The sequence below is a fragment of the Camelus bactrianus genome, chromosome 21 (assembly GCF_048773025.1).
Source record: "Camelus bactrianus isolate YW-2024 breed Bactrian camel chromosome 21, ASM4877302v1, whole genome shotgun sequence".
In the NCBI taxonomy this organism is placed as follows: domain Eukaryota; kingdom Metazoa; phylum Chordata; class Mammalia; order Artiodactyla; family Camelidae; genus Camelus; species Camelus bactrianus.
The window spans coordinates 28226016-28249830 of record NC_133559.1 but is presented as its reverse complement, the minus strand read 5'-3'; the positions used below and the strand labels follow the sequence as shown (position 1 = coordinate 28249830).

Sequence of the window (23815 nt, the reverse complement as noted above, 5' to 3'; positions counted from 1 at the left end):
TGCCAGCTCGTACTTACGATGCGGTACCAACAAACGACTCATGGTTTGATTAACTACCCTTTCTGATCTCAGCATGGCACGCTCTCTCTGGTTTGGGTCCTGATTAATGACGAGGCACTTCTTCAGAGCCTCAAATGAGCAGTGAGAGTTTGAAATAACTAAATCATTTGCTACATTGTAGTTGGTCTTATGAAATGACAGCATCATGTACAAGAGTAGCTGACAGTCATCAATCAAACACGAGAACGTGGAAATGAGGATACAGAGTGTGAGTTTTCCTTGGTATTAGAGACCACAGGGTGCAGGTTCCGGAATGTCTTCAACACACAGGGAGGAATGGGTAGGAAGAAAACTCAACTATACAGTGTGCGTCTCTGAATTCTCTGTGCATGTATTTTCATCTTTGGGTCAGTGTCCCCGAACTCATTTCCCCGACTACATTCTAAAAATACTCACCTTTTCATACAAATATAATGTGTCCTTCAACCACTGCCCATAATAAACAGTCCTGAGCATTCACTTATTACACACACACACACACACACACACACACACACACACACACACAATGTCCCTAGTCATCTGTTTACCAACATGCTCACATATTTCCACTTTATAGAAATAGATCTTCCTCTTTTTTTTTTTTTTTTGTTGCCTCCTTGACTGAAATAAATTTATCAAAGCAGGAGTAATTGCTTTTGTCACACTCTAAAATCCACGGGTACCAGTACTAGGTAGGCTATGCAAGCAATGAGGACGCCAAAAATATTTGTTGATAAAGCATAAAATAGGCAGTCATCTTTGGGGAGAGAACAGACCATGTCCCCTAAAGTCAAGCAGCCTAATGAACAATTTGCTTAAAATTCAGCATGAGTTTCAAGAGTTTTTGCACTCATTCGAGCAAACTGTTTTTGTTGTCATTGTCATTGTCATTGTTAGCTATTGGCAATAATTTTGAGAAGCAACAAACCTAATTTTGCTCCTTGGAGAAGTGGCTGATTCCTGGATCAGGGCAGAGAAAGTCCAAGACAAGCCTGTAAATGACTTGATGTGCAAAAAGTCAGACAACGCTCAGAGAATGATGGGAATGCATCAAAAGTCCACAGAGGCCGGGCTTACAGTCCTCCCACTGGCCAAATAAGGGACGTTTAAGACCAATATAAATGTCAAGAACAACATATTAAATAAAATAGGAATCCGTGAATCTAAAATAATATAAATATAGATATAGATAAATGCGAGAGAGGGAAAAGCTCCAGCTCTACCTCCCATCATAATGCCAACTAACAAATACAGAATGATGGAGTTAGAAAATCTCTATGTGGCAGTCACCATCAATGGATACTAAAACTAATGGGTAACAGTTAGTTTATTTATACCTTCTTCTTTATTTATACTTAGTCATAAAGGGTAACAGGAACCATACAATGGAGAAACCTGGAAGGTACCAGTCCAATCAAATGTCAAAGTTAATGTTGCCAGTGATTACTTACGTGCCTCCTGATTTAATGTGCTGAAAAGAATTCAGCATCGCTTCTATGATCTCCCTGCCAAGAGTGCACAACCTGAATCTAATCAAAAGAAAACATCAGACAAACCAAACTGAGGAAGATTCTACAAAATAAATGTCTGTATTTTTTTTTTTAAATGTCAGTGTCACGAAATACAAAGGAAGACTCAGGAATTGTTCCAGATTAAAGGAAATGAAAGAGATGTGACAACTGAACACAACACACAACTTCAGATTTTCTTCTGCTGTGAAGGACATTATTGAGACAAATGGTGTATTCAGTTTCCACGGCTGTGTAATGAGTTACCCCACACTTAGTGGCTTAAAAGCATACACATTTATTATTTCATACTTCTGTAGGTTAGAGTCTGGTAGGGGTCCCCCTGGGCTTAGTCTCCTTCTGGAGGCTCTAGGGGAGAATCATTCCCTTGCCTTTTTGAACTTCTGGAGGCTTTCACATTCCCCGGCCCCTGCCCCTCCTCCATCTTCAAGCTGGCAGTGGTGGCCTTACCGCATTGCATCACTCTGACCTCCTTTTCTGCCCCCTCTTCCAATTATGAGAATCCTCATGGTTATATTGGCCCAGCCAGGTAATCCAAGATAATCTATTTTAACATCAGCTGATTCACAACCTTATTACATCAGAAACCTTAATTCCCCTCTGCCCTGTGTAACCTGAACATTCACAGGTTGCAGAGATTAGGACGTGGACATTCTGGGGAGGTCTTTATTCTGCCTCCCACGAATGCCGCACTCTGAGTAAGGGCTGTCGATTAGATAATGGTGTTACATCAGTGGGGATTTCCTGATTTTGACAATTGTACTGTCGCTATGTGGGAAAGTTTCCTGTCTTCAGGAAACACACATTGACATATTTATGGCTGAAGGGGTACCACGTCTGCAACTTTAAACAGTTCTCCCCCCACACCCCACAGACAGCGAGAATGAGAGCAGTCAAAAAGCAAATGCAGTAAAATAGTAACACTTGTGGAATCTGACGAAAGAGTATTGGAGAATTTTTTGTACTATTCTTGAAATTTTTCTCTAAGTCTGAAATTATGTAATAAGAATAAAAAATTTTAATGAGGTCTTTGTGAGTAAATTTCTTATCTCTAATAATAAATACTTAAATCTGTGTCATATTATGAATGACATGTACATTCTGATGGATCTTTAAAAATCTCTTTTGAAACATTAAGGACATTTTAGCAGGTTGTTTAATGACTGATTTGCAATTAACTATGAATAAGTTACATACATGGGGCAGTCCTGAGTGCATTATGAAGGTAAAATCAATTATTTTGGACTTGATGTTCCTGTTACCCCACAGTGTGGGTATTAATGTTGAGTATTTTCATTTTCTGTCTTAAAATTCAGTACTACTTTTTAAATGGTGTCTAGAAAGGTATTTAAAAGTAAGGCAAAGACTGTATTTAGTTAATAGTTTTCCTCCAATATTAATTTCTTAGTTTTGGTAAGTGTATCACGGTTATATGACGGGTTAACTTTAGAGGAAGCTGGGTGAGGGTAAAGCTAGATGAACAGGCTTCACATTTCTTATCCCTGAGCCCACGTAGGGGGAAGAGAAAGGGAGGGAGAAACCCAGACAGGAGAGAGAAGTGTGAACTGGGAGGTGCATACGGCCCAGGCTGCTTGAGGACAATCGGGTTCCAAGTAATAATTCTGACACTAACTGGTTCCTTAATATCCGGCAAGTTACTAATATTTTTAAATCCTGTCTTTTTTTTTTTTTAACTGAAATATAGGCAGTTACAATGTGTCAGTTTCTGGTGTGCAGCGTAATGCCCCAGGCATGCATCTACATACATATATTCATTTTCATACTCTTTTTCATTAAAGGTTATTACAAGATATTGACTATAATTCCCTGTGCTGCATAGGAGAAACTTGGTTTTTTTTAATCTGTTTTTATATACAATGGTTACTTGTGCAAATCTCAATCTCCTAAACCCTGTCTTGGTATCTCCAAAAAAAGGGATTTGAGGAAGCTTTTAATAAAATACATGTATATATGACACAAGTTCTTAAAAGGAAAATGGATCAAAACTATGAGAGAAAATGAGGCAGCAGCTAACCTGGTGGCTAGGGAGAAGGGGCAGCAAACCACGGCTTGCATTTTCTCAGTGGTCAAATGGAAAGCCTCATCACAGGAGGGGCAAATGAGACACCCAACATGCAGGTGCCTTTTAAAACATGGGATGTGATGCGAGCTACCTTGACGGCGCTAGTCCTTCCTGAGCCCCTCAGAAACTTAAAGAGGGCAGGCAGCCTATCTGAAATCTACGTGGCAAAAACTCACCTGTGTGGCCAGGTCTTCACCTCTGGATCTGCCCGCCCGAGACAGCACAGGGAGCAGACTGTCTGAGCCAAGAGGGATCAGCAAGTTGTAACACAAACTTCCCCAACCACGCTCAACGTGTAATCACCCAAATCACAGCCGTTGCTCCCGAGCCTTTCTCTGGGACGCTGGCTCAGCAGCCCAGGAACGTGTAATCCCCACCAGGGCAGCACATCTTCCCCAGACATTTCTGCTCCTGGCTGGACCGGTGCTTACCCTGCACTAATCTCAACCTGGAAGCCATGCTCAGGAGGAAAGAAGGGTTCACGGAAGAAACGGCTGGGATCACGGAACAAAGAGGAAGGAATATCAGGATCGTACACATCCTAGAAACCAGGCAGTGAATATTCAGAACAAAATGGCACCAGAAACCCTTAACACTGGTTGCCACTGTGCAAAATTTGGTGATTGCATTTAGTTTCCGAAATGACAGAGGATCTCGGGATTAGGGCAGGCACCACAGATGGGCCCCAAAAGCATCCGTCTAAAGCTCAAGTAGCATCCTCTGTTGCTAGCCAAGGTGGAAAAGGGCTCCGGGAGGACGGAAGGGTGGCCCTCACAGGTACGACGGGGCGCCTGTCACAGAGAAACGCGCTGAACACTCTCACAGGAACGATGCTGTAGCAGAGGGTTACGTTCTGATGTGATCAGAGGCCTGATGCTCAGCTCTTTACAGGAATGAACACAAACTGCACTGAGGTAATTGTAAGTGGTGTCTCTGTGGCCTGCATTGTAAGGCTTTCTAAGGTAGGAAGCAAACAAAACAAAACACCAACCGAAGTGTTGAAATTGACTGGGACCATTCCCAGGAGTTAGACAAAAAGAAAGGGGATTCATGTCATAACTTGGGTCAGGAGCCAGAGAGACCTAGAGAGGGGACTGCGGGTAAAGCTCACAGACACATGCACACAGAGCACTGGGAACGGCGAGGGCCAGAGGGCCAGGCCTCGTAGACCAGCTCACACCAGCTGCTTGCACAGCCAGGTGTGGTCTGTGCTGTGCCACTGGGTGAAAGACAGTGGTTTTGGTTATTTCCCTGCAAATCCACCCTCAGGTAGGAGTGTTGAGGGAGCAGAACGCTGTGGGAAGGAGAAGGGGAGAGAGAGAGGTAGACAGAGAAATTAACGAGCACCCACAAGGCTCCCTCTCTGCTCACAGCAGGGAAACGCAACAGGGATGGGGGAACAGGACGAAAGGCTGACTACCTTCCTGCCACTACGACAACCTGAGTGATGACTGCCTGCCTCCTCGCCCTGAGGGTGTGAAATGGGAATGACTAAGACTCTGATCTTAGCGGCTAGGAGGGAGTGGGGCTGGAAAGGTGAGACACACCTGACCCCTAAACACATGCCCAAGGGCCGTGCACCAGGCTGAGGGGGTGGGGGACACAGGCAAGGACTGGACAGTTTCAACAGAGGAGGTAACACCTTGACCTCAGGCGTTCCTGCACTGGGGAGGGGAAAACAAAACATTCTGGGCAGAGAAGAGTTAAAGTAAAGACAGGGAGGTCTTATAACCACACCTGAAATGTTGAGGTTTCTCTTATTTGAATTCTTATTTGGGCTTTTCTTTGATCTTCTGCTAGACATTCCCCTTTCTTAAGCACACGATTGTTATTTAGAATTTCATCTGTCTGGCTAGAGCAGGTATCGTCTCTCTAGGAGACTCCATACAAGCAGAAGACACTCTGGTTGATGACCCACGAATGAGAATTCTTACTTCTCACTCCAACTACTAAGACCCACTTCATTTAACCCTGTTTAGTGTGAACAGACAAGATGACCTGCTGTTCACAGCCGTCTCATTTCTGTTCCCATAAGCTGTGGGCCCAGGGAGACTTGACCTTTCCTTGGGTGGGTCCTTCTCGCCTTACGTGGACCGTGCCACCTGCTTTCCCACCTCGTGACTCACCTGGGTGCCCGGAGGCCTGTCTTCTGCAGACATTCCATTCTGAGCGTAATGGAAGCGGGGCTGGTCAGGGCAGCTTGACTAAGAGGCTAGAATGCCTATTTAAGAGGTAAACCTTTGGGGATATTTTGAATCGGATTGTGCTGATGCCAACTTTGGGGAAACGGCTGACTCTGAAACAACGAAAGGAATGAGAACACATTTCTAAAATCCCACCCATCAGGCTGACACAGTAACTATGGAGCCATATTTGCATCTGAACCACATCCTACAAGCGGGTTAAGAACAGGGTATGTAAGAGGGTTGGTAGCCAGTGCCCTCTGAGGCCGCCTGCACGGACGCCCAGCGGGAAGGGGGCAGCTTCTTCCTCACAGGCGTCCCGGTGACAGCGCTCTACGTGCCCGGGAAGGTGGCACCAGGCACTCACGGGCCGTGAACAGCACCGCAGAGTAAAGCAAGGCCTCGCTGCCATCCCTGCAGCTCCAAACCTCTCCGCCTGCTCTCCAGCTACTCCAGCGGGGTCAGCCCTCCAGATGGCCTGCTGGTCCAGCACGTTCCCTTACGTTTCCTCCCATTATGTCTCAGAGTGTTTCTCATCACGTGAGGAAGGTACCGTTCCTTTAGCTGATGACATGTGTATATTTAAAAGGCGGAGAGACAGCGTTTTACATACATCTGCCAATTTAGGAAGAGCAAGGGATTTGAAAATAGTCCTCAGGAAAAACAAAGAAAAGGAAAAAAAAAAAAAAGAAAACAGTCCTCTGCAGTCATTAATCGAGGACTGAGACCACACCAGGGGTCCAGTGAACTCCGGCCCGCCGGCCTGGGCCTGCTCCTGTGAACAGCGGTCCTGGACCACAGCCGCGGTCGCCTGCTGGCTGACTGTCCGCGGCCGCCCTCCTGCTGCAACAGCAGCACGGCTGTGACCCACGGTGCACGGCCCGCGAAGCCTGAAGTATTTACTGTCTAATTCTTAACGGCAAGAGTCTGCCAACCTCTGGCCCATACCAGAGCACCCCAACCTGAGAATGGTAAAAAAAAAATTTTATATACATATAATAGACGTATATTCTCGCACACACGCGCGCTCCCATACTGTCCTCAAGAAAATAAATAACCCAAGGAAGACAGCATTACGAGGAGCTTTCTCTTCACTGCACCTTTTCAGACGTCTTATATCCCCAGGACCACACTCAGGACACACCAAGTATAAAGGGTTACAAATATTCAGATTTTATTATAAATAAAATACTGTTCTTTTTTTAACATAAAAAATGCCAAGTGTTGCATTTTATTCACCACCCTGGAGAGCAAGACCGCAGAGATTAAGGCAAACAGCTGAAGTGAAGGCACATGGAAAAGGGCCACAGTCGGAATTAAAAGGGAGAACCCCGGGAGCAGCTGCGTGTGCTCCCTGTGATGCCCAGCACTCTGCAGTGGCCACCCGTCACCTTCATCACGTAAGATACAGGGAACTGGAACTCTACAGTAAAATAATGGCTATATTGCAGGAGTGTAATTAAGGTATCGTCTTATAAAGAACTTTTATTTTAAAAATAAAATTCTGTTTAAAAATACACCACACAGATGGAAAAGGAGGAAAGAAGCAACAAGGACAACGAACCGCCCAGATTCCCCTGTGGCCTAAGACTGACGGGAGTAAACCTGCCCCCCAGGCCAGGCGGAGAACCACCGGAGCCGTCTACCTTCTGTCCTCTTCCTGCAACCTCGACCAACACGTCTCTGTTAGGATGTGGCCACGTAACAAGAGGAACGAGCTAGGAAACACTGATGTGAACACTTGGCAAGAAAGAGCCCTGCCTCCTGCAACAGTGGAGGAGGCCGGAGAGGAGGCGTGGAGGGCAAGCTCAGGAGGATGCCAAGTCACAACACGGGCATCAGCTCCAGCAGGCATGAAGGAGACGGGAAGAGGACGAGCTGGGAGGGACCCCCCTCCCGCTCCCACTGCAGTGCGACCCCTGATGCCCTACAAGCGCTCAGTCAGTACACACCCCCTTGAAAAATGACCCATCCGGCTCCAGCAACTGCCAGAAAGGACACTGCTAGCTCCCTCCTGGCTAGACTCGCCTCAATGGTGAAGACGCCCTTGAGCAAAATTTGCTAATTCCTTCACGCCCTGTCATCCCTTCTCTGGACCAGGCACGGAGAACAGCAGTGTGTGTGGCTGAGGGAGACCAGGGCTGCAACGGCAGACGGGTCGAGGTACCTCTTCAGAGTGGCTGTGTGTGGAGGAAAGGAGGCTGATGCGGACATGCGGCAAACACAAGGCGGAGAGCAAAGCCACGGGGAACAAATCCAACCCGAAGAACCGCAGACGGAAGGGAAGGAGGTACAGACACGCTGTGCCAGTGAAGAAGGGGACAGACAGTGCCATTCTAGAAACAGGACCAAGTATATTTACATAAATTCCTTACTCTATAATCATGATAAACAACAACAAAAAAATTCACACAAAAATATAAATTTGAAATAATTAATAGCACCAGTGTGTCAGATAATAGTTTCTTTCCCCCTCGCTACGCAAAGTACAAAGTTGCATAGTGTTAAAGGCTATATGTGAATCTCAAAGGTGGGCTGGTCGGAGGGAGGGGCTCGTGGCAGGGAACCGTCACGCTGTGACCGTAGAAGGAAACCCCAGAGCTGAGGATCAAAGGTGGAGAAGCCGACTAGGACACGCCGCATGTGGGTCTTCCCTCTGCACTCGGAGGGGAGGCTCAGAGCGGGCTTAAACCACAAAGTGCAGGAACTAGACGGTTGTTGGCAGCTGTGTGAAACACTGAGTGCAAGTATTTGCCACCAGGACTTGGCAACGTGTTTTGAGGGATTCTACGAGATGGGAACACCCGGAGGAAACTGAGGCGAAGGGTCAAATGTTTCATCTCTCCCCGACGGAAAGAACAATGAGGATGTGGGACCCCGACAAGACAAGGTGCATCTAAGGTCTACCCCTCTGCTAGAAAAGACTAGGACGAGGAGGCTTTTCTTCTGTTTTGTCAAGATCTCGGGGACCAACTGTTCTCTGCCAGGTAACGACACTAGTTCTGAGACTAATATACTAAAAAAGCTCTAAGAATTCATTTGATTTTGAAAAAAAAGAACTTAGTGGTTATCACATCCCTATGTCTTCTGTATAGATTCCATTTACAGGCACAGAAGATGTCTACTGGCGAGCGCAGACCGCCCATCCAGATTTAAATTATCAGCTGCCCAAAGATCTGAAGAAAGCTTATCTTCCTAGTCAATTATCAACATCTGAGAAGATGTTCAGCCTACTTCTGCAGTCTCGTGTTATCCTGGAGGCTGTCATAAATCATTGCATCCTTACCCGTGGATGGCTCAGTGTCCTATACTCAAAATAGCTCGAACAACTGATGATGGCTCTTGACATTCTAAATGACCAATAATACCTTTGGCACAGGACGTGTATTTCCTTTTGCTTAAAAGGAGGAGGGGTGGGAGATGGAGACGCATTTCCTTTCCCTGCGGACTGGATATACTGGCCATCACAACGCGACTGTTAGTAGCCAAGCTCTTCCTTCATAGAAACGACAGTGCTGAGGCTGAGTTCTGCTGGTATCAGTGGGAGAGGGAGGGCTACCTGCTCAGCCCCGGCGGACAGCGGCTCCCACGGGGTGCTGAAGCCGCTGGGCAACGCTGCAGGAGGCCGCCCAGACGTCCTCGTGCAACGCAGGGGGGAAGTGTGGGGAAGAGGGGGCGCCGTGAGGGGAAGAGACCTTATTAGATAAAACCCTTTGTTCCCGATTCATGCTGTTTAATTTGCTTCTCTTTAAACTTTGTGACTTTTCCTGGTTCAAAAGGACAGTGGTGGAGAGCAGCAGAGAAGTGGGGGTCTGGAAAAAATGTAATCTTTGTGTTAAGGCACTCTGTGGCCTCGCAACGGCTGCCCGGCCGGGGTGGCCGCCCTCCAGCCCGAGCGGAAGTAGCTAGGGCTTCTCGATGGACGGGGTGTTGAAGCAGCCGGAGGGCAGCGTCTTCCTGATGTCCTCCAGGTTGCGGATGTCCTTCAGGATCTCCTCGATGTCTCTGTTGTAGTCCATGATGGCCGCCTCCTGCTTCCTGGCCTCGTCCTCCAGGTTGGACACCTTCCTGTCTAGATCACTGACTTTCATTTCATCTTTGGCTTTGTTCAGGGTGCCTTCAATCTCATTTAGCTTGTTTAGGTCCACTGTGTCCAGCTGCCCTGCAGCGTCAGAGAGGACACGGAAGAGGACAGACACGTTCAGTACGAATCACATCACCGCACAAGGACCTCTGCCAGCCTCGTTTTAAAAGGAAGCCCAGCACCTGCCACTGCACCCAAGTCGCCCGAGAACCTGACGCCTGTCATACGAGGGCACGGACAACGCAAACCACGTACGACACTGACCTAACACAGCAAGGATGGGTCAGAACATATGTCGAATACATGAACATTGGGGCTGGATTTTTTTTCTGAGAAAATGGTTTTTGTGAAATGTTTGCTAAATAGACAGCTATCACGTTCCAGACCTTCAGCCTCACTTGTGGTTTTGAAGGTCAATTGGTAATGTTTAACACCTTTTTCACGTTTATGTATGCAATCTTTGTGCCTTTTTAGTGCCGTCTAAGGAACATAAAAATCTTTGAGCTAGAACCCTGAGCCCTCAGCTCTAGACTGCAGAGAAGCTGGGTTGTTTTGGGGGTCATGTCCTGCTCCTGGGAGTTAGACTTCATTATAGGAGTCCTCCTATGGAAAATGGCCAGGGTTGAAATGCTGAAATAATTTCAGCAAATTTTTAAAGCTTTGCTTTAAAATTAGCAAGAAGAGGTTCTTTTAAGAGGAATTGCTTCTATAGTAAATGAAAGCAGACAGCTAGCTGCCCAAAGACCAGCAGTTTATGCAAACTGTACTTGATTAAATTCTCACAAGACCCTTTCACATCAGTGACTCTCAGATGTTAAGTAATTTGCCCCAAATTTTCAACAGCTTATAGGCAACAAAGATTCTAACTCAAGTCTGACTACCTTTAAAATTTAGCTTTTTCTGCCATAGAAAGCTACCTCTTTTAGCTTACTTTCATTTTAAAATCCATCTGCTGGCATATAATTTATTATTCTTGACAATTAAGACAGATAAAATATCACCCCCCCCAAAAAAAAAACCACTCCCACAAAACACCAGCCAAAGCCAAACATTACAGGCTAGTGCATTAAAACAGGATGCACGCTGGAGGGCTGCAACTTTGTAACGGAGCCTGGTGACGAAAGCACCCCTGCCCTGTAATGAGGCCCGCTCCCTGTCCACCTGGACTAAACGGACATTTCCATGTGCTTCCATTTCCTTCAAAAAGAAAGTCTCTTCTTTCTTTTGGCAGAAGGACTGTCCCCTCATCAGATTATCCTCTAATCAATGACCCTTTACAGTATTCTTTTATTCTATCATTGAAATCCACTTTAGATCCTTATTTAAAGACACGCTGTCAGCAGGATGAGCTGAGAGTCATCCCTGTTCATTGTATCATAAACCTCGGCTATAAATGAGCCACCCTGATTGGCAGCGTATTTCCAAAATTGTATTAAGTCCTTGGACCACAGATTCCAATACTGTGATCAGATTCTGCGAAGGACCTAGTAAGAACTTACTGAATTATACAATTTAAAGACACAATTCAATTCGTGCAAACCTTTACACAATAAAACCTGCTTTTGAGTCAACTGTCTCAGGTCCCAAGAACAGCACAGGGAACTCCGAGACTGCGTGAAACGGCTCTGCGCACTTACCCAGCTGCTCCAGGAGGTCAGTGACAAGGCTGAGGAGGCTGGTGACAGAGCTCTTGGCCTTTCTGGCGTTGACCTCGGCTTCCTGAGCGGCCTGTGAAGCCTGCGCAGGAAAACACAGGTAAGTGACGCAGGTCATCCTGATGGCACGTTCTCGTCTTCTTGAAATTTTCCCCCAATGAGTAAACAAATCTAATTTTCAGATGCTCCCCCCGCCTAACTCATGACACTATAATCTCTTACTGTAGGTCTTTTGGGGGGTGGTGTCCTCACGTCCAGGACGTCGGGGTTTTACTCACACGACAGTCATGAAGGGGCGGTCACTACGCCTGCACTGATCATTTTTTTATTTCAAAGATCCGTATCTCCTTTTCTCACTTTCTCACTCAGGCATAGATGGAGGTGTGCATAATAAAAACCCATCAAGCAGAAACAGGTTATTTTTTTAAGGATGTGTAGAGAAACTACATTTTAAAACCAAAGCATGACCTCCAGGACACTGAGGGACTTGATTATTGGAAATGTCCTGGTCTCAGACAATTTTCATAATTGTGACATTCTTCTACAGACCCCTCTCCCTCTGCAGCCACACACACACACACACACACACCACACCACACCACACACACACACCAGTAATACAACTTACATTTAACAAATGAACCAAAGGTAAATACATTTGGGAAAATTCCGTGAAAAAACTTGAACAAACACACTTGTGCGTGAGTCACAGGAAACAGCAACGGACAGGAAGTGTCCAAGCATCAGAAAACAGACGCGATCACTAACAGTCCTGGTCATGAGTGAGTAGCTCTGAGCTTCCTACCACAGAGCTGTTGCTCCTAGTTCTCCGGGTCAAGGCAATGTAAAATTTTTGGATAGAAACAATGCAAAGATTTTCAGAAGGAAAAGAAAGCGAGGGGGAAAATCCTTCACATATAAATAATTAACCTCTGTTCAAATCTCAGCCATTCTCCCTGCGCCGTCCCCGGCTGCCTGCGAGTGCTCTAGGAGAGCAGAAAAGGACGCTGCCACAGCCTGCGAGAGCCTCCCTGTCCATCCTAACCTGCTGCCTGCAGCCTCCTCTTCCAGGAACAACTGGGAGCCTTCACTCTTTTCCATTAAAAAAACAAAACAGGTTACAGACTCCAACAACACTGGTGCAACGCTGGCCTTTCAGGACTGATAGTAAGTGGGACAGTACGTGGGGGTGCTCTGCGCTCGGCAGAAGTTACTTACCTTTTGGTACAAAAGACGGATCTTCTTTCTACCCTTGAAATTCAATCCATACCCTTTTCTGAGGCTCACAGAGAATATATATCTTTTCCCTTCTTTCAATAGGCTCTAAATCTAATGTTTCTAAAATGGTATTAAACAATAAAATCAAGAGACCCTCAGCACATATGAAAAAAACACATTTTTACTAAATGGGAATTTCCACTTGAGCCATATCTTGCTACAGAAAATTATGACAATTCAAAACCAAAAAACCCCCCAAAATACCTAATAAAATAAGGGATTTGCACATCACTGCCCTTGGGATTTCTTTACCTAGATTCACAGGCTTAGTGTATCTTCTCTCCATCCCAAATGACCTACAGTGAAGGGCGTGGTTTTTAGCAGGAGTGGGGGGGGGGGTCCCTTCCTTGCACTGAAAACGCACAAACAGGGTCATGTCTGTCGTTACAGTGACTGCAATTAGGTGGAACTGGAAAGGAGTATTTCCATTGTGACCCCATCAAAGTCTTTCAAAAGTGAAATATAGCATAAAACAGAAGAATGGACTCCAGTCCTTTGCTGGGCATGCGTTCACAGCCAATTTTGTTATGTATACACATCATCAAAAAAGGTGAAGAATTAAATTAGATGTAAGCTTGATATGTTTTGTCATCTATAAAAACGTCCTTTTACACAAGAAACTGGCCTTTGCCTTTAGGGAGCAAGTTGCTGGGGAGAACAGGAGGAGGAAGGAAACTCACTTTTCTTTCCTTTCTTGTTCCTTTCTGATTTCATACCATCTATGAATTACCCATTCAAAAATGTAAATACATACTTTTAAATGTCCTAAAACCTCAAATGTGTAAAACAACGCTTTGCTTTTAGCTGAGAGTAGCTTTGGGAAGGAACTACTATGCAACAGCCTGGTGGAAGATCCAAATTCTCTGTCTTCTATGTAAGTTACTAACCCAGTTCTTGGCCAGAAAACACAATGAAAAGCAGAAGTCACTATGACAGGGACTCTTCTCAACAAGTGAGGGATCTTCACTATTAAACAGCCTTCACCTTCTGCCCATTAGCACATGTGCCAGAACCACTTACCATCCCCGCCATCATCATATCCTGGTCAGCATCATCTTGTTTTCTCTTCAGCTCCTTTTCTGCTTCCTGCAGTTGTTTCAGCATATTATTCACCTCGTTATCCAGATCTGTAACTTCTGCAAAAGTCCTTTCAGCTTCTGCCTTGGTGCTGGTAGCGTTCTAAGCACAAAATAAACAAGTGCTAATGAAAAGAAGCTTTCCTGGGGGGAGGGCATAGCTCAGTGGTAGAGTGTGTGCTTAGCCTGCATGAGGTCCTGGGTTCAACCCCCAATACCGCCATTAAAAAATTAATAAATGACCTAATTATCCCCACCAAAAATTAAAAAAACAAAACAAAACAAAAAGTAAAAAAATAAGGATTAAAAATGGGGGAAAAGTTATTAAAAATTTTTTTTCCTTTTTCTAAAGTATGCTGCTACCCCTTTTATAACCTGAAAATGGATCAAAGATACGATCCAGAAAGACCAGGACAGTACTTTGTACGATATGTTGACTTATCATTCATTTGGGCTACAAGTAATAGTAATAAAAAATAACATTACCACCAAACATAATAACATTTCATATTTTACAAAGCACTTCCACCTGTGTCACCGAGGTGCAACATTTTAGAATGGTATGTACTTTCCATCACAACATATTGATTAGACTTTTTCACTTGGATACATTTTCTATTCAAAGCTAGTCCTTATTCTACCTGGCAGTTCATCCCAATGTACAGAAAGACCATAATCCTGAAATATGATCTATTTTATAAAATATAATTAATCCAAGAACCAACTGTTCTAAAGAAACTGAAAAATGTGTGATTCTTAAACACATAATTTGAAAATCAGCTCTGATCTCGCCTTTAAATAAAACAAATAGATTGATCTCTAAGTAAGAGAAAGCCCGCCAAAAGAAATTATTCCGTAAGAGGAGTAGGAAGAATCGCAGCATTGGGGGCTGCAAGAACCCTAAATGGGAGGGGCTTACATACGGCACCGGGCTTGGAAGGAGGGGCCTGAGGACTGTCCTGACTTCGCACTCTGCATGTTGAGGAACTGTATTTACTTAGAAAGAGTCTGATTTGTGTGTGTGTGTGTAGGAGGGGGTTCTATGGGTCCCTGAAGCCACCCCGGCTCCTCACAACTCATAACCCTGCCACTGAGACATCGTAGAAGTTTTAGAGTAAAGGACCCTTTGATTGATTCTCCCTCCACAATCAGTGTGGTTACTTGCTCTAAGGAAAAAATGAACGAACGACAAGGATGGTGTGATGCAACTTCACTGGAGTCAAGGAATAAACTTGCAAGAGCTTCTGGGGGGGCTGGAAAGAAACTGGAAAATGACTAGAGAAACACACGTGCCAACGCTCTGCCCCGGAAGAGAGGGGGCCGCACACCTTCTGGACGAGGCTGGCGATCCTCTCCGCCTCATGGGCCTTGTTCCTGGCCTCGGTGGCGTCTGCGGCGGCGTTGCCCAGCGCCTGCTGGGCTTCCCTCGTCTTCTCGTTGGCTTCGATGATGGTCTGGTTGATGGCGGGGATCCTCCTCAGCGCCTCCTCTGCAGCAGTCTTGTTATCGTTTACTCGCCTATCGAAATCTAAAGCAAGTACAAGGATTGCATTCGAACTGAGCTTTCAACAAGCCAAAGGGGAAGCTTTCAGGGAGCTGCCACTGGGTTTTTTTATTTTATGAACAATGAAAGTTGGGGGGAAAGGATGAAAAACAGCATGGACTGAAATCCTAGGAGAACAAAGCACACAGAGCTACGTGGGAGACTCATATGAATGAACACCTGTTTCTGGAAGGCAAATTCTCACTTGAAAAACTGACTTCCGTGCAGAGCGCTGAGGAGGCCATAGCCTCCACCTCACCCCGTGTGGAAAGCTGAAGCTCATTTCATGTTTACTATGTGTTAGGTACCAGCCTTGTGTGCTTGCGATGCTGGCACCCTGTCACTTCCACATGTGAGAAAACTGAGGATTAAAGAGGTGGATAATTTTTCCAAGGATTCACAGTAAGAGGGGGATCAGGGATTCTAACCCAAACCCATGGACTCAGAATCCATATATTCAACCATTATCCTGTAAAGCTTCTGTGTTTACAGCACCTACATTTATTAGAGGCAAGGCCAAGGCTGCACAGTGAATTGAGCACATTTCTTTTTTAATCCTGGGTGAGGAAAGAAAACACAAAGATTGAGATGCAACTGGCAGAGAAAATTAAAGATAATCTCCACTTAATGCCATTAAGTCAGCTAAAGGCATTTTGGTTACAAGAGTGATCCTAACATAAGAAAAATGTCTCTTTTGGTGGGGGGGTTCCATACTGAGATATAGGGGTAAAATGACATGAGCTCTGGGATTTTTCTTTGAAATACTTTAGCATAAAAAAAATTAGGGCAGGTGCTGGGGGATGAAATTAATGCAGTAAGAATATTAACTGCTGAATCTGCATGATGGGTATATAGGATTTATTATACTACTGTCTTTCATGTTGTATATGTTCAGAAAGTCTCATGGTAAAAATGTTTCACAAAAGAAAGAAAACCACCCTAGTGGAGGATGCGCGTACCAACCCCCCCGTTACCTAGCCCCCTCATACCTTTCAGGTTGTTGAGAATGTCATTGGCTTCTTGTAAGGTATTTCGTCCCTTTTTAGCAGCTTCCTCTGCAAGAGCCTTGGCCGCATCCGCTCGGGCCAGGAGTTGGTCGGCCGTCTGCAAACACGCGGCAGATCAGAGGGCGAACCCTCCACGGTAAACCCCTCCTCTCTCCTAGCGGACCAAGCACCTCCAAGCTGCCGACCACCCCGCGCCCCAGCCAGCACTGGCAGCGGGAGGCCCTCCTGGAATACTCTGTGCTTCGCTGCTTCTCCGGTTGTGGTAACACCGCAGACACAGCTTACAGCTGGACGCTTTCCATTCTCGCCTCAAGAAATGAAGCAACTTGCCAAGCAAACCAACCTGCTGTTCAGTCTTTCCTTTCTCCAGAAGGTTCTTTACTTCAAATTCCTTCCCTCTCATGTCCTCTCTGAGGTCCTCATAATCTTTTAACTTCTGGTCAATCAGACGATCCAGATCCTCAGCTTCCTTCTTTATTTTATTTGCCTCATTCTGTGAAAAGCAAGTAAAATCATGACATTTCAGGCAAAGCAACTAAACTGATGAAAAGGCAGGCTTCGTAACTCTGTAATACTTAGTAGGTACTTTTAAAAGAAGGGCACAGATTGAGATATTATGGCCCTTTTATAAAAAATGGAGGCATACTTTACACACAGTGAAATCATAACACTCAGTTTGATGAGTTTTCACAAACGTATTCACCTGTGTAACCAACACTCCAATCAAGAGACAGCATATTTCCACCCAGGAAATTCCCTCGTATCTCTTTCCAGTCAGTTTCCACACCCACCTTTCCGACGACAACGCAGCTGCCACTGGGCTGGTTTTTATCAACACGGATTAGGTTGCCTATTGTCAAATTCCAAATATGTGGAATCGTAACAGTATGAACATGTCTGGAGACCTAAACCTTTACAGTAAAAACCAAGCCAGCACCTCAGACGTAAGAAGCCATACATTTTAAACTGAATGTAAAAAGTACACGATTCACAGAAAACCCGGTAGGAAGAGTCACGATTAAAGTGCAGATGAAATTAACTACTACCAGTCCCCAAGTATTTTACTTGCCCCAAAGCTCCCTGATACAGTTCTCTCATTTAAAAGATTCTCCTTTCTTTCATTCTTGTTCAAAACCAGATAGTGTCTGGGAGTAACGAACTGGGTGTACTGTGCTTTAATTCAAATATTATTATAATCTGAATTTATATTCAAGATTTAGGAGTGACGATTCATATCGCTAAAAGAGACATTACTATCTAATGTTTATTTTATTTAAAAATTTATTTTTTATTTTTTTAATATATTTTGATTGAAGTACAGTCAGTTTACAATGTTGTGTCGATTTCTGGTGCACAGCACAGGGCTTCAGTCATATAGGAGCAGACGTATATTCATTTTCATATTCTTTTTAACTACACGTTACTACAAGTTATTGAATGTGGTTCCTGCGCAGTATGAACTTGCTGTTTATCGGATTTTGTCAGAATCCTCCTGCATTTCGAAACGAGAGACCCTCTGCCAGAGAGCAGGTGCTCTGTGCGACTCAGCGGGTCTGCAGATATAATCCGTGGTGTACTTGTGGGCGAGGGCAAGCTGCACGTCTCTCTGCTCCACCATCTTGGCTCCTGTTCTCTCTTTAATGTTTATAATTACAGGACTTTTTTTTTCCAACTTCAACAGGTTCAATTAACATGTCTAAACTAGAACTCAACTTTACCGTGAGTCACTGAGAGGACTGAGGAGGGGACAGAAGGGCCCCCGCCCAGACTGAGGGGTGCGGTGGGGAGAGGGCGGGGCCGTGGGCGGGGGCGCAGCGGCCACCAGCGCCTGCGCACACAGGCCGTCAGCCCCGTACCTCCAGTGCTTCCGAGTCCACGGCACTCAGCTGCGCGACGCTGGCGTAGATCTCCACAGCTTTCTCCCCAGCCTTCTTGGCCTCCTCGTGAACTCGGGCAGCTTGCTCCTCCAGATCCTGAGAGATGTTCTTTGCTTGTTCATACCTGAGGAACAACAGACGTGACTTCATGAAAACCTTAGTTGCTTTTAGCACCTTAATGTTAACCACATTCATTCTAGTTAAAGTCACTGTGACAGTATTTCCAAAATCTCAAAGAAGTGCTATATTAAAATGTTATTATTTAATACCAATATAGCTTAAATTTATATTTCATCTCATCGCTTCTATTTATAGCATATGGTTTGCCACATGCTTTCTTATTTCGGAGACCTTTTAAATATTTGTAACTCAAGTGTATTTTCTCTACTGACTCTAGGACATTTTTTTTCCTTTTTTCCTTTATGCAGAATTTTAAGCATCATGGCTAGTCTTGTTCATTCTCTGCTGATGGAGTAACCAGATCAAATAAAACCTCTGTGGCTCTGCATCCCCTGTTCTAATTACTGCATCATTTCAAAAGCATGACTAACAAAGAAATCTTACTGCATGGCCTGAATTCACTGGCATTTAATTTTTCGTTGAACCGGTATTACAGACGAGAACAACGGAAGGGCTATAAGCTACTTTTAAATTACACTCACTTTCTATTAAGCTCTTCAATCTCAAATGCTGTTTGATTTTCTCCTGCCAAGGTCCTCAAAAGCAGATTATATGCCTCAGTGGATGTATCATTAGCTGTCACTGCCACCCGTACAATGTCATCAGCTTCTTGTTTATGGCTGCATAACATAAAAGGAAACACAGACCATGGAACAGAGAAAGCAGTGGAATTCAGGCGACGCTTACCTTATTATACACGTGTACTAATGCGGGCAGAGTTCTGCAAGTATTGGAACATCCTGTGAATTTGGAATTTTGCAATCAATCGTTGAAACTGAGGCTGAGTTTTTAAATAGCATTCTGTAAGCTGAGAATGGTATTTTCCAAGAAAATTAATGGCACAACATTTATATGGGCAAATGTTTGTATTTCTTCAAAATTGCTTTTAAATATAATTAAGAGTAACTTATGTATAAAACCGTGTATGCTAGCAAGAACTTATTTCTCTCAGACACAAATCCAGACCTCAGCTTTTAATCGCTACTCTGGTTCAGTTACTACCTAGTCTTGAAACAACTCTGACTACTCAGATTTCTCACATGGAACCAAATTGCTGGCCAGGAAGAGCAACTTAACACCAAATGGCAAAGAACATGGCAACAGGACTCCAGACAAATCGTGCACTTCAGCTAAGTCGCCGCTAACGTTTTTGTTTCAGTTCTAAAACTTCGTGTTACACTGGCACACTGCAGTATGTGGCCGTTCTTTTAGGCATGATAAATGTTCCTTCAAAATTCATGTATTAAGTACACCGCTATTAATTTATCTCCAAGACCTAATTTTCTTGGGAGCTTTCTGTAATGTTTTCAGCTGTCTTCTGCTAATCAGAAGCTCCAGCTATGCAAACATGAATGATCTATGAACTAAATTACAACAGCTCACACACTCAGATTCACAAAGAACAGAAGGAGCGCACACGTTAAAGCAAGAAGCCAACATAACTGCTCGGACACTGAGGCTAAAATTCTAACATCAAGTTTACCTAAGCACCCCAGATCCATGAGGTCTACCAGCTGCTCTGCAATCCAGCCAGTAAACATTTATTGAGTGCTTACTGTATGCCAGACATTGTCTTAAGCACTGGGACTTCAGCAGTGAATAAAACATACAAAAAAGCCTGCCTTCGTGGAGCCTACATTTTAACTTGTTTTTTTAAAAAAAAATTCTCTACCTTGATGACCCCTACAATCTAAAAGTCTTCTCAAGAAATACCTTACATCTGATCAGGAATGAAGCAATCTGTTTCTTTTGCTGATTTTCAAAATGTACTATGGGTTATTCAGTGTGTTCTGTTGAAACTTAAAAATTAAACAATAAAAATCTAAAACTTAAAAATAATATTAACTGAATTCTACTGAGCTTCTTTATTATCTACTAATTTTCAGGTTTCAAAATTAAAAACCTAAAAGTGTTATGGTTTTCCTTAGATGCGCAAACGAAATTTTCCTCCAAACCATCATATTCTAACATTCAAAGTAAATGTTCTAATTTCAAAGCAAAGGGAAGAAAACAGTACCACGTAGCTGATTACATTTCAGGAAAAAAAGAGCAAACTTTGCAAAAGTGGCTTCTGTCCAAAGTGTCTTGGGTACAGGAAGGGACAACAGGTGTGTATCCACTGTAACGACAGCCATAACTCAACCGTTAAACCGGGATCTGGAGGTTACCGTTCAGCAAGCTTCCGCGCTTCCTCTGCCAGGAGGGTCATGTTGTTTGGGTCCCCGGTGGACTCTGGCTGAGTGATCGACTAAAGAGGAAATAAACAAAGCACTAATCTCAAAGGAATGAAACACTTGAATGAAGCAAGTGCCAAAACTGAGTTTTTATTAGGGTTATTTAGTGGAAAAAAATTAAAAAGCCTCCTCTTAATTTCAGAGTTCTTTACTTAAATATCAGCATCCTTGATTGCAGATTATTATTTCTATTTCCAGCAAAGAATAAAGGAAGCTTAAGCTGCCTGGTGCCACAGAAGGAACAAGGCTAGAGAAGGGACCCAGATATCCGCTGGTTTTAATCCAGTTCCTGATTAACTATTTCGGGGCAACTGTGAGCAATGTGGCTTTCTTGCTCCATGTTTGGAGACAAATACAAAGACACAAGGAGTCACCTGAGCTGAAGCAGCACTCCACTGCCAGGAACAGACTTCCTGCCCCCTCCGCACCCCCCCGTCACTCACCACGTTGGCAGTGGCAATCTTTGCTTTCTCAAGTTCTCTGGACGCGATTTCGATCAACTGCTCCGTGCTTTCCACCCGGGAACGTGCTTGCTCCGCCAAGTTTCCAGTCTCTTCAACGGTATTCCGGATATTCTGTAAACGGCTGATTTGGCTGGATAAGGTGTTATTCACTCTCTGAAGCCGATCCATCAAATTTTGGTCTACATCTGCAATAGCAGTGCAGAAGGAAGTCCATAAATGATCTGAAGCGGGGGAACATATCATCTCACATGGACTCTGAGGCACTACTTGTCTTTACCGTTTCAGACACAGCACCTTTCTGACAAGTCTTCCCCAGGCCCGCTGGCAGAGCTGGTCTGTCTCCACTGCGCCCAGGAGCACTTCCGTGGTTACAGTCAACCCAGGGTCTCCAACCGTGCCTAACTGGAGACTAACATACTGTCTCTCCCACTTGACCACACGTTCCTCTTTCTTACCCATCACTGTACCCCTAGTCTTACACAGTGACCAGCAAAGAGAAGACACTCAAACAAATGTCTGATGAAGGAAAGATTCTGATACGCCAGCATATGCAAGATTTAATCATCAAAATACAATGTTATTAAAAGCACCACTAGTCCTGAGAGCTGGACATTTTTGTCACTAGGAAAAAAATAGGTTCAAAACAAATGTTGACAGATGGCACATTACATTCATGTTGTATTTTAAACAAGATAGACTCTCGCTGCCACTCCCTACCCTCCTGGCACCTCCATGTAATTTCTTTTAAATTGATTTCTGCTTTTGAATAGTTCTTCAAATTATTCTTTATTAATTACGCCCATTCAACTTACACCTCATGCCTGGGTCCTAATAAATCAAAAGATAAATATAAAGCCCATGCAAATATACTTATGACATTAAAATTTTCATGTGTCATAAAGTTATATTAATATACAAAAGACCATTAAGTCAGTTCTATTCAAAAGTGAATAGTTCTAATTTCAACATGATGCTCAGGGTTGGCGTCCAAATTTCCCAAAGAATGTAAAAGAGATGGGAGGTCAAACTTATTTATCAATAAGGATGAATACACGTTTGGGAAAAGCAGGGCCACGTGCAAAGTTGGTGGACTGAAAAATTCTCACCTAACTGTATAAAATGGCCCTGCTCAGATGATTATTTAAACAATTCTTTGATAACCTAAGGATTTTTAAAGAAAATACAAAATATAAAAACAAGTTGAAATCATAGAAAATCACTTAGAATTAGGAAGCATGAGTAGCCAATGACGTTACAGAAGCCCCTTCCCTTCGGACTGTCAGGAAGGTACCAGACAGCGATCCCTCTGGCCAGTTCTTTAGAGAAACAACAGTATCCTGAAAGGGGAAGGGATAACCTAAGTGGGACCCTTCAAAGCCTCTAATTCCAAGTGTCTCACTGCAAGACCCAAATGCACCATATCATCTCCTTTCAAGACTGCAGAACAAACAGTTTAAACCAACTTAAACTACAAATGAAGACTGAACAGATAAATCTTAATGAAGATATTTGGACTCCTGGCTAGTCTGAACCTAAGTAGGAAGGGCCAGTCAGGAGCTCCATGAATCAGGTCTTAGTGGGAGGGTATTTCAACCCCAGCCTCACTGTGGAGCTCCCCAAGCTGTCAGAAGCAGCGGCCTATCATGCACCCGGCCCTTCAGGTGGCTCGGGGCGGCGGGGGGTACGGTGGCCAGGGCTTCTGTCAGAGCTTCCGTCCAACAGAGTCACCTGCTTGGGGAGAGGAAAGTGTGTAGTCTCTGTGGCCCAGGGGAGCTCGGTGTAGCCAGGGCTGCACTGACGTGTGAGCCTGGAGGAGTGGTTCCCTTTCTCGCGCCTGACTGTGCCCAGGTGCTGATGGTGCTGGCACCAGAGCCGCGCGCCAAACCCCGCCTCTCAGGTGAGCTGATCGGCACTGAAGAATGATAAACTCACGTTCAATTCTTCAACGGATATGGCGGGACAGATGTGAATTTGTTGTTACAAGAGAATACATTAATGGAAAAATGTGTGTCCAAGTTTGTAGCTGAAAATGAACATCCTAAAAAAAACCTACCATTGTTTATACAGAACAAGAAATATTTAAATTCTTATAAATCTATTTTAAGACTTAAAATGTAACCACCACCAAAGCCAAAAATATAAGTGTTTGACCTCTCTTTTCATTTTTCAGTTTTTAAAAAGCTACCTCATAGAACAATTTCTGGACTCACCTATAAAGATTAAACAAACTGGCCCAAACCAGATACACCGAGTCACTTCCCTCTCCACTTCCCTAATTTTACAAAATCGGAACTCTGTATATTAGGGATATTTTACAACAAGAAACAAGCGACACGTTACGTTTTGCTGACCTGTACTCTGACAAGAGGACTTCTCTAACTCCACATGGAGAGAGAGTCACACACTTAACAGGGAAGTTGATCACTGCAGGCCCGGGTGTATTAATGTTAATGCAAATGTACTGAGTATCTGGTGAGCACCTGTATCTCGATGATGGGAAACCCCAAAACAAACGTGACCGCGGCCCCGTAGTGAGCACCCTGATAGAAGCAGTCACCTTTTCCTTACTGCTGTTCAGCA

At 44.3% G+C, this 23815-nt stretch overlaps 1 protein-coding gene across 1 annotated transcript in view; it reads right to left on the bottom strand.

Moving 5' to 3' along the window:
- Window positions 1-6987: 6987 nt before the first annotated feature.
- The window catches only part of LAMC1 (laminin subunit gamma 1), a 119035-nt gene continuing 102207 nt past the window's right edge, over window positions 6988-23815 (bottom strand). Inside the window, exons 19-28 of the mRNA XM_010954947.3 lie at window positions 21215-21420; window positions 20706-20785; window positions 19020-19157; window positions 18337-18481; window positions 16824-16973; window positions 16463-16577; window positions 15259-15458; window positions 13875-14033; window positions 11559-11658; window positions 6988-9999 (exon numbers count right to left, since the gene is read on the bottom strand). Coding sequence (XP_010953249.2) covers window positions 9743-9999; window positions 11559-11658; window positions 13875-14033; window positions 15259-15458; window positions 16463-16577; window positions 16824-16973; window positions 18337-18481; window positions 19020-19157; window positions 20706-20785; window positions 21215-21420 — 1550 coding nt within the window. The 3' untranslated portion in view covers window positions 6988-9742. The remainder of the gene's footprint in view (window positions 10000-11558; window positions 11659-13874; window positions 14034-15258; window positions 15459-16462; window positions 16578-16823; window positions 16974-18336; window positions 18482-19019; window positions 19158-20705; window positions 20786-21214; window positions 21421-23815) is intronic.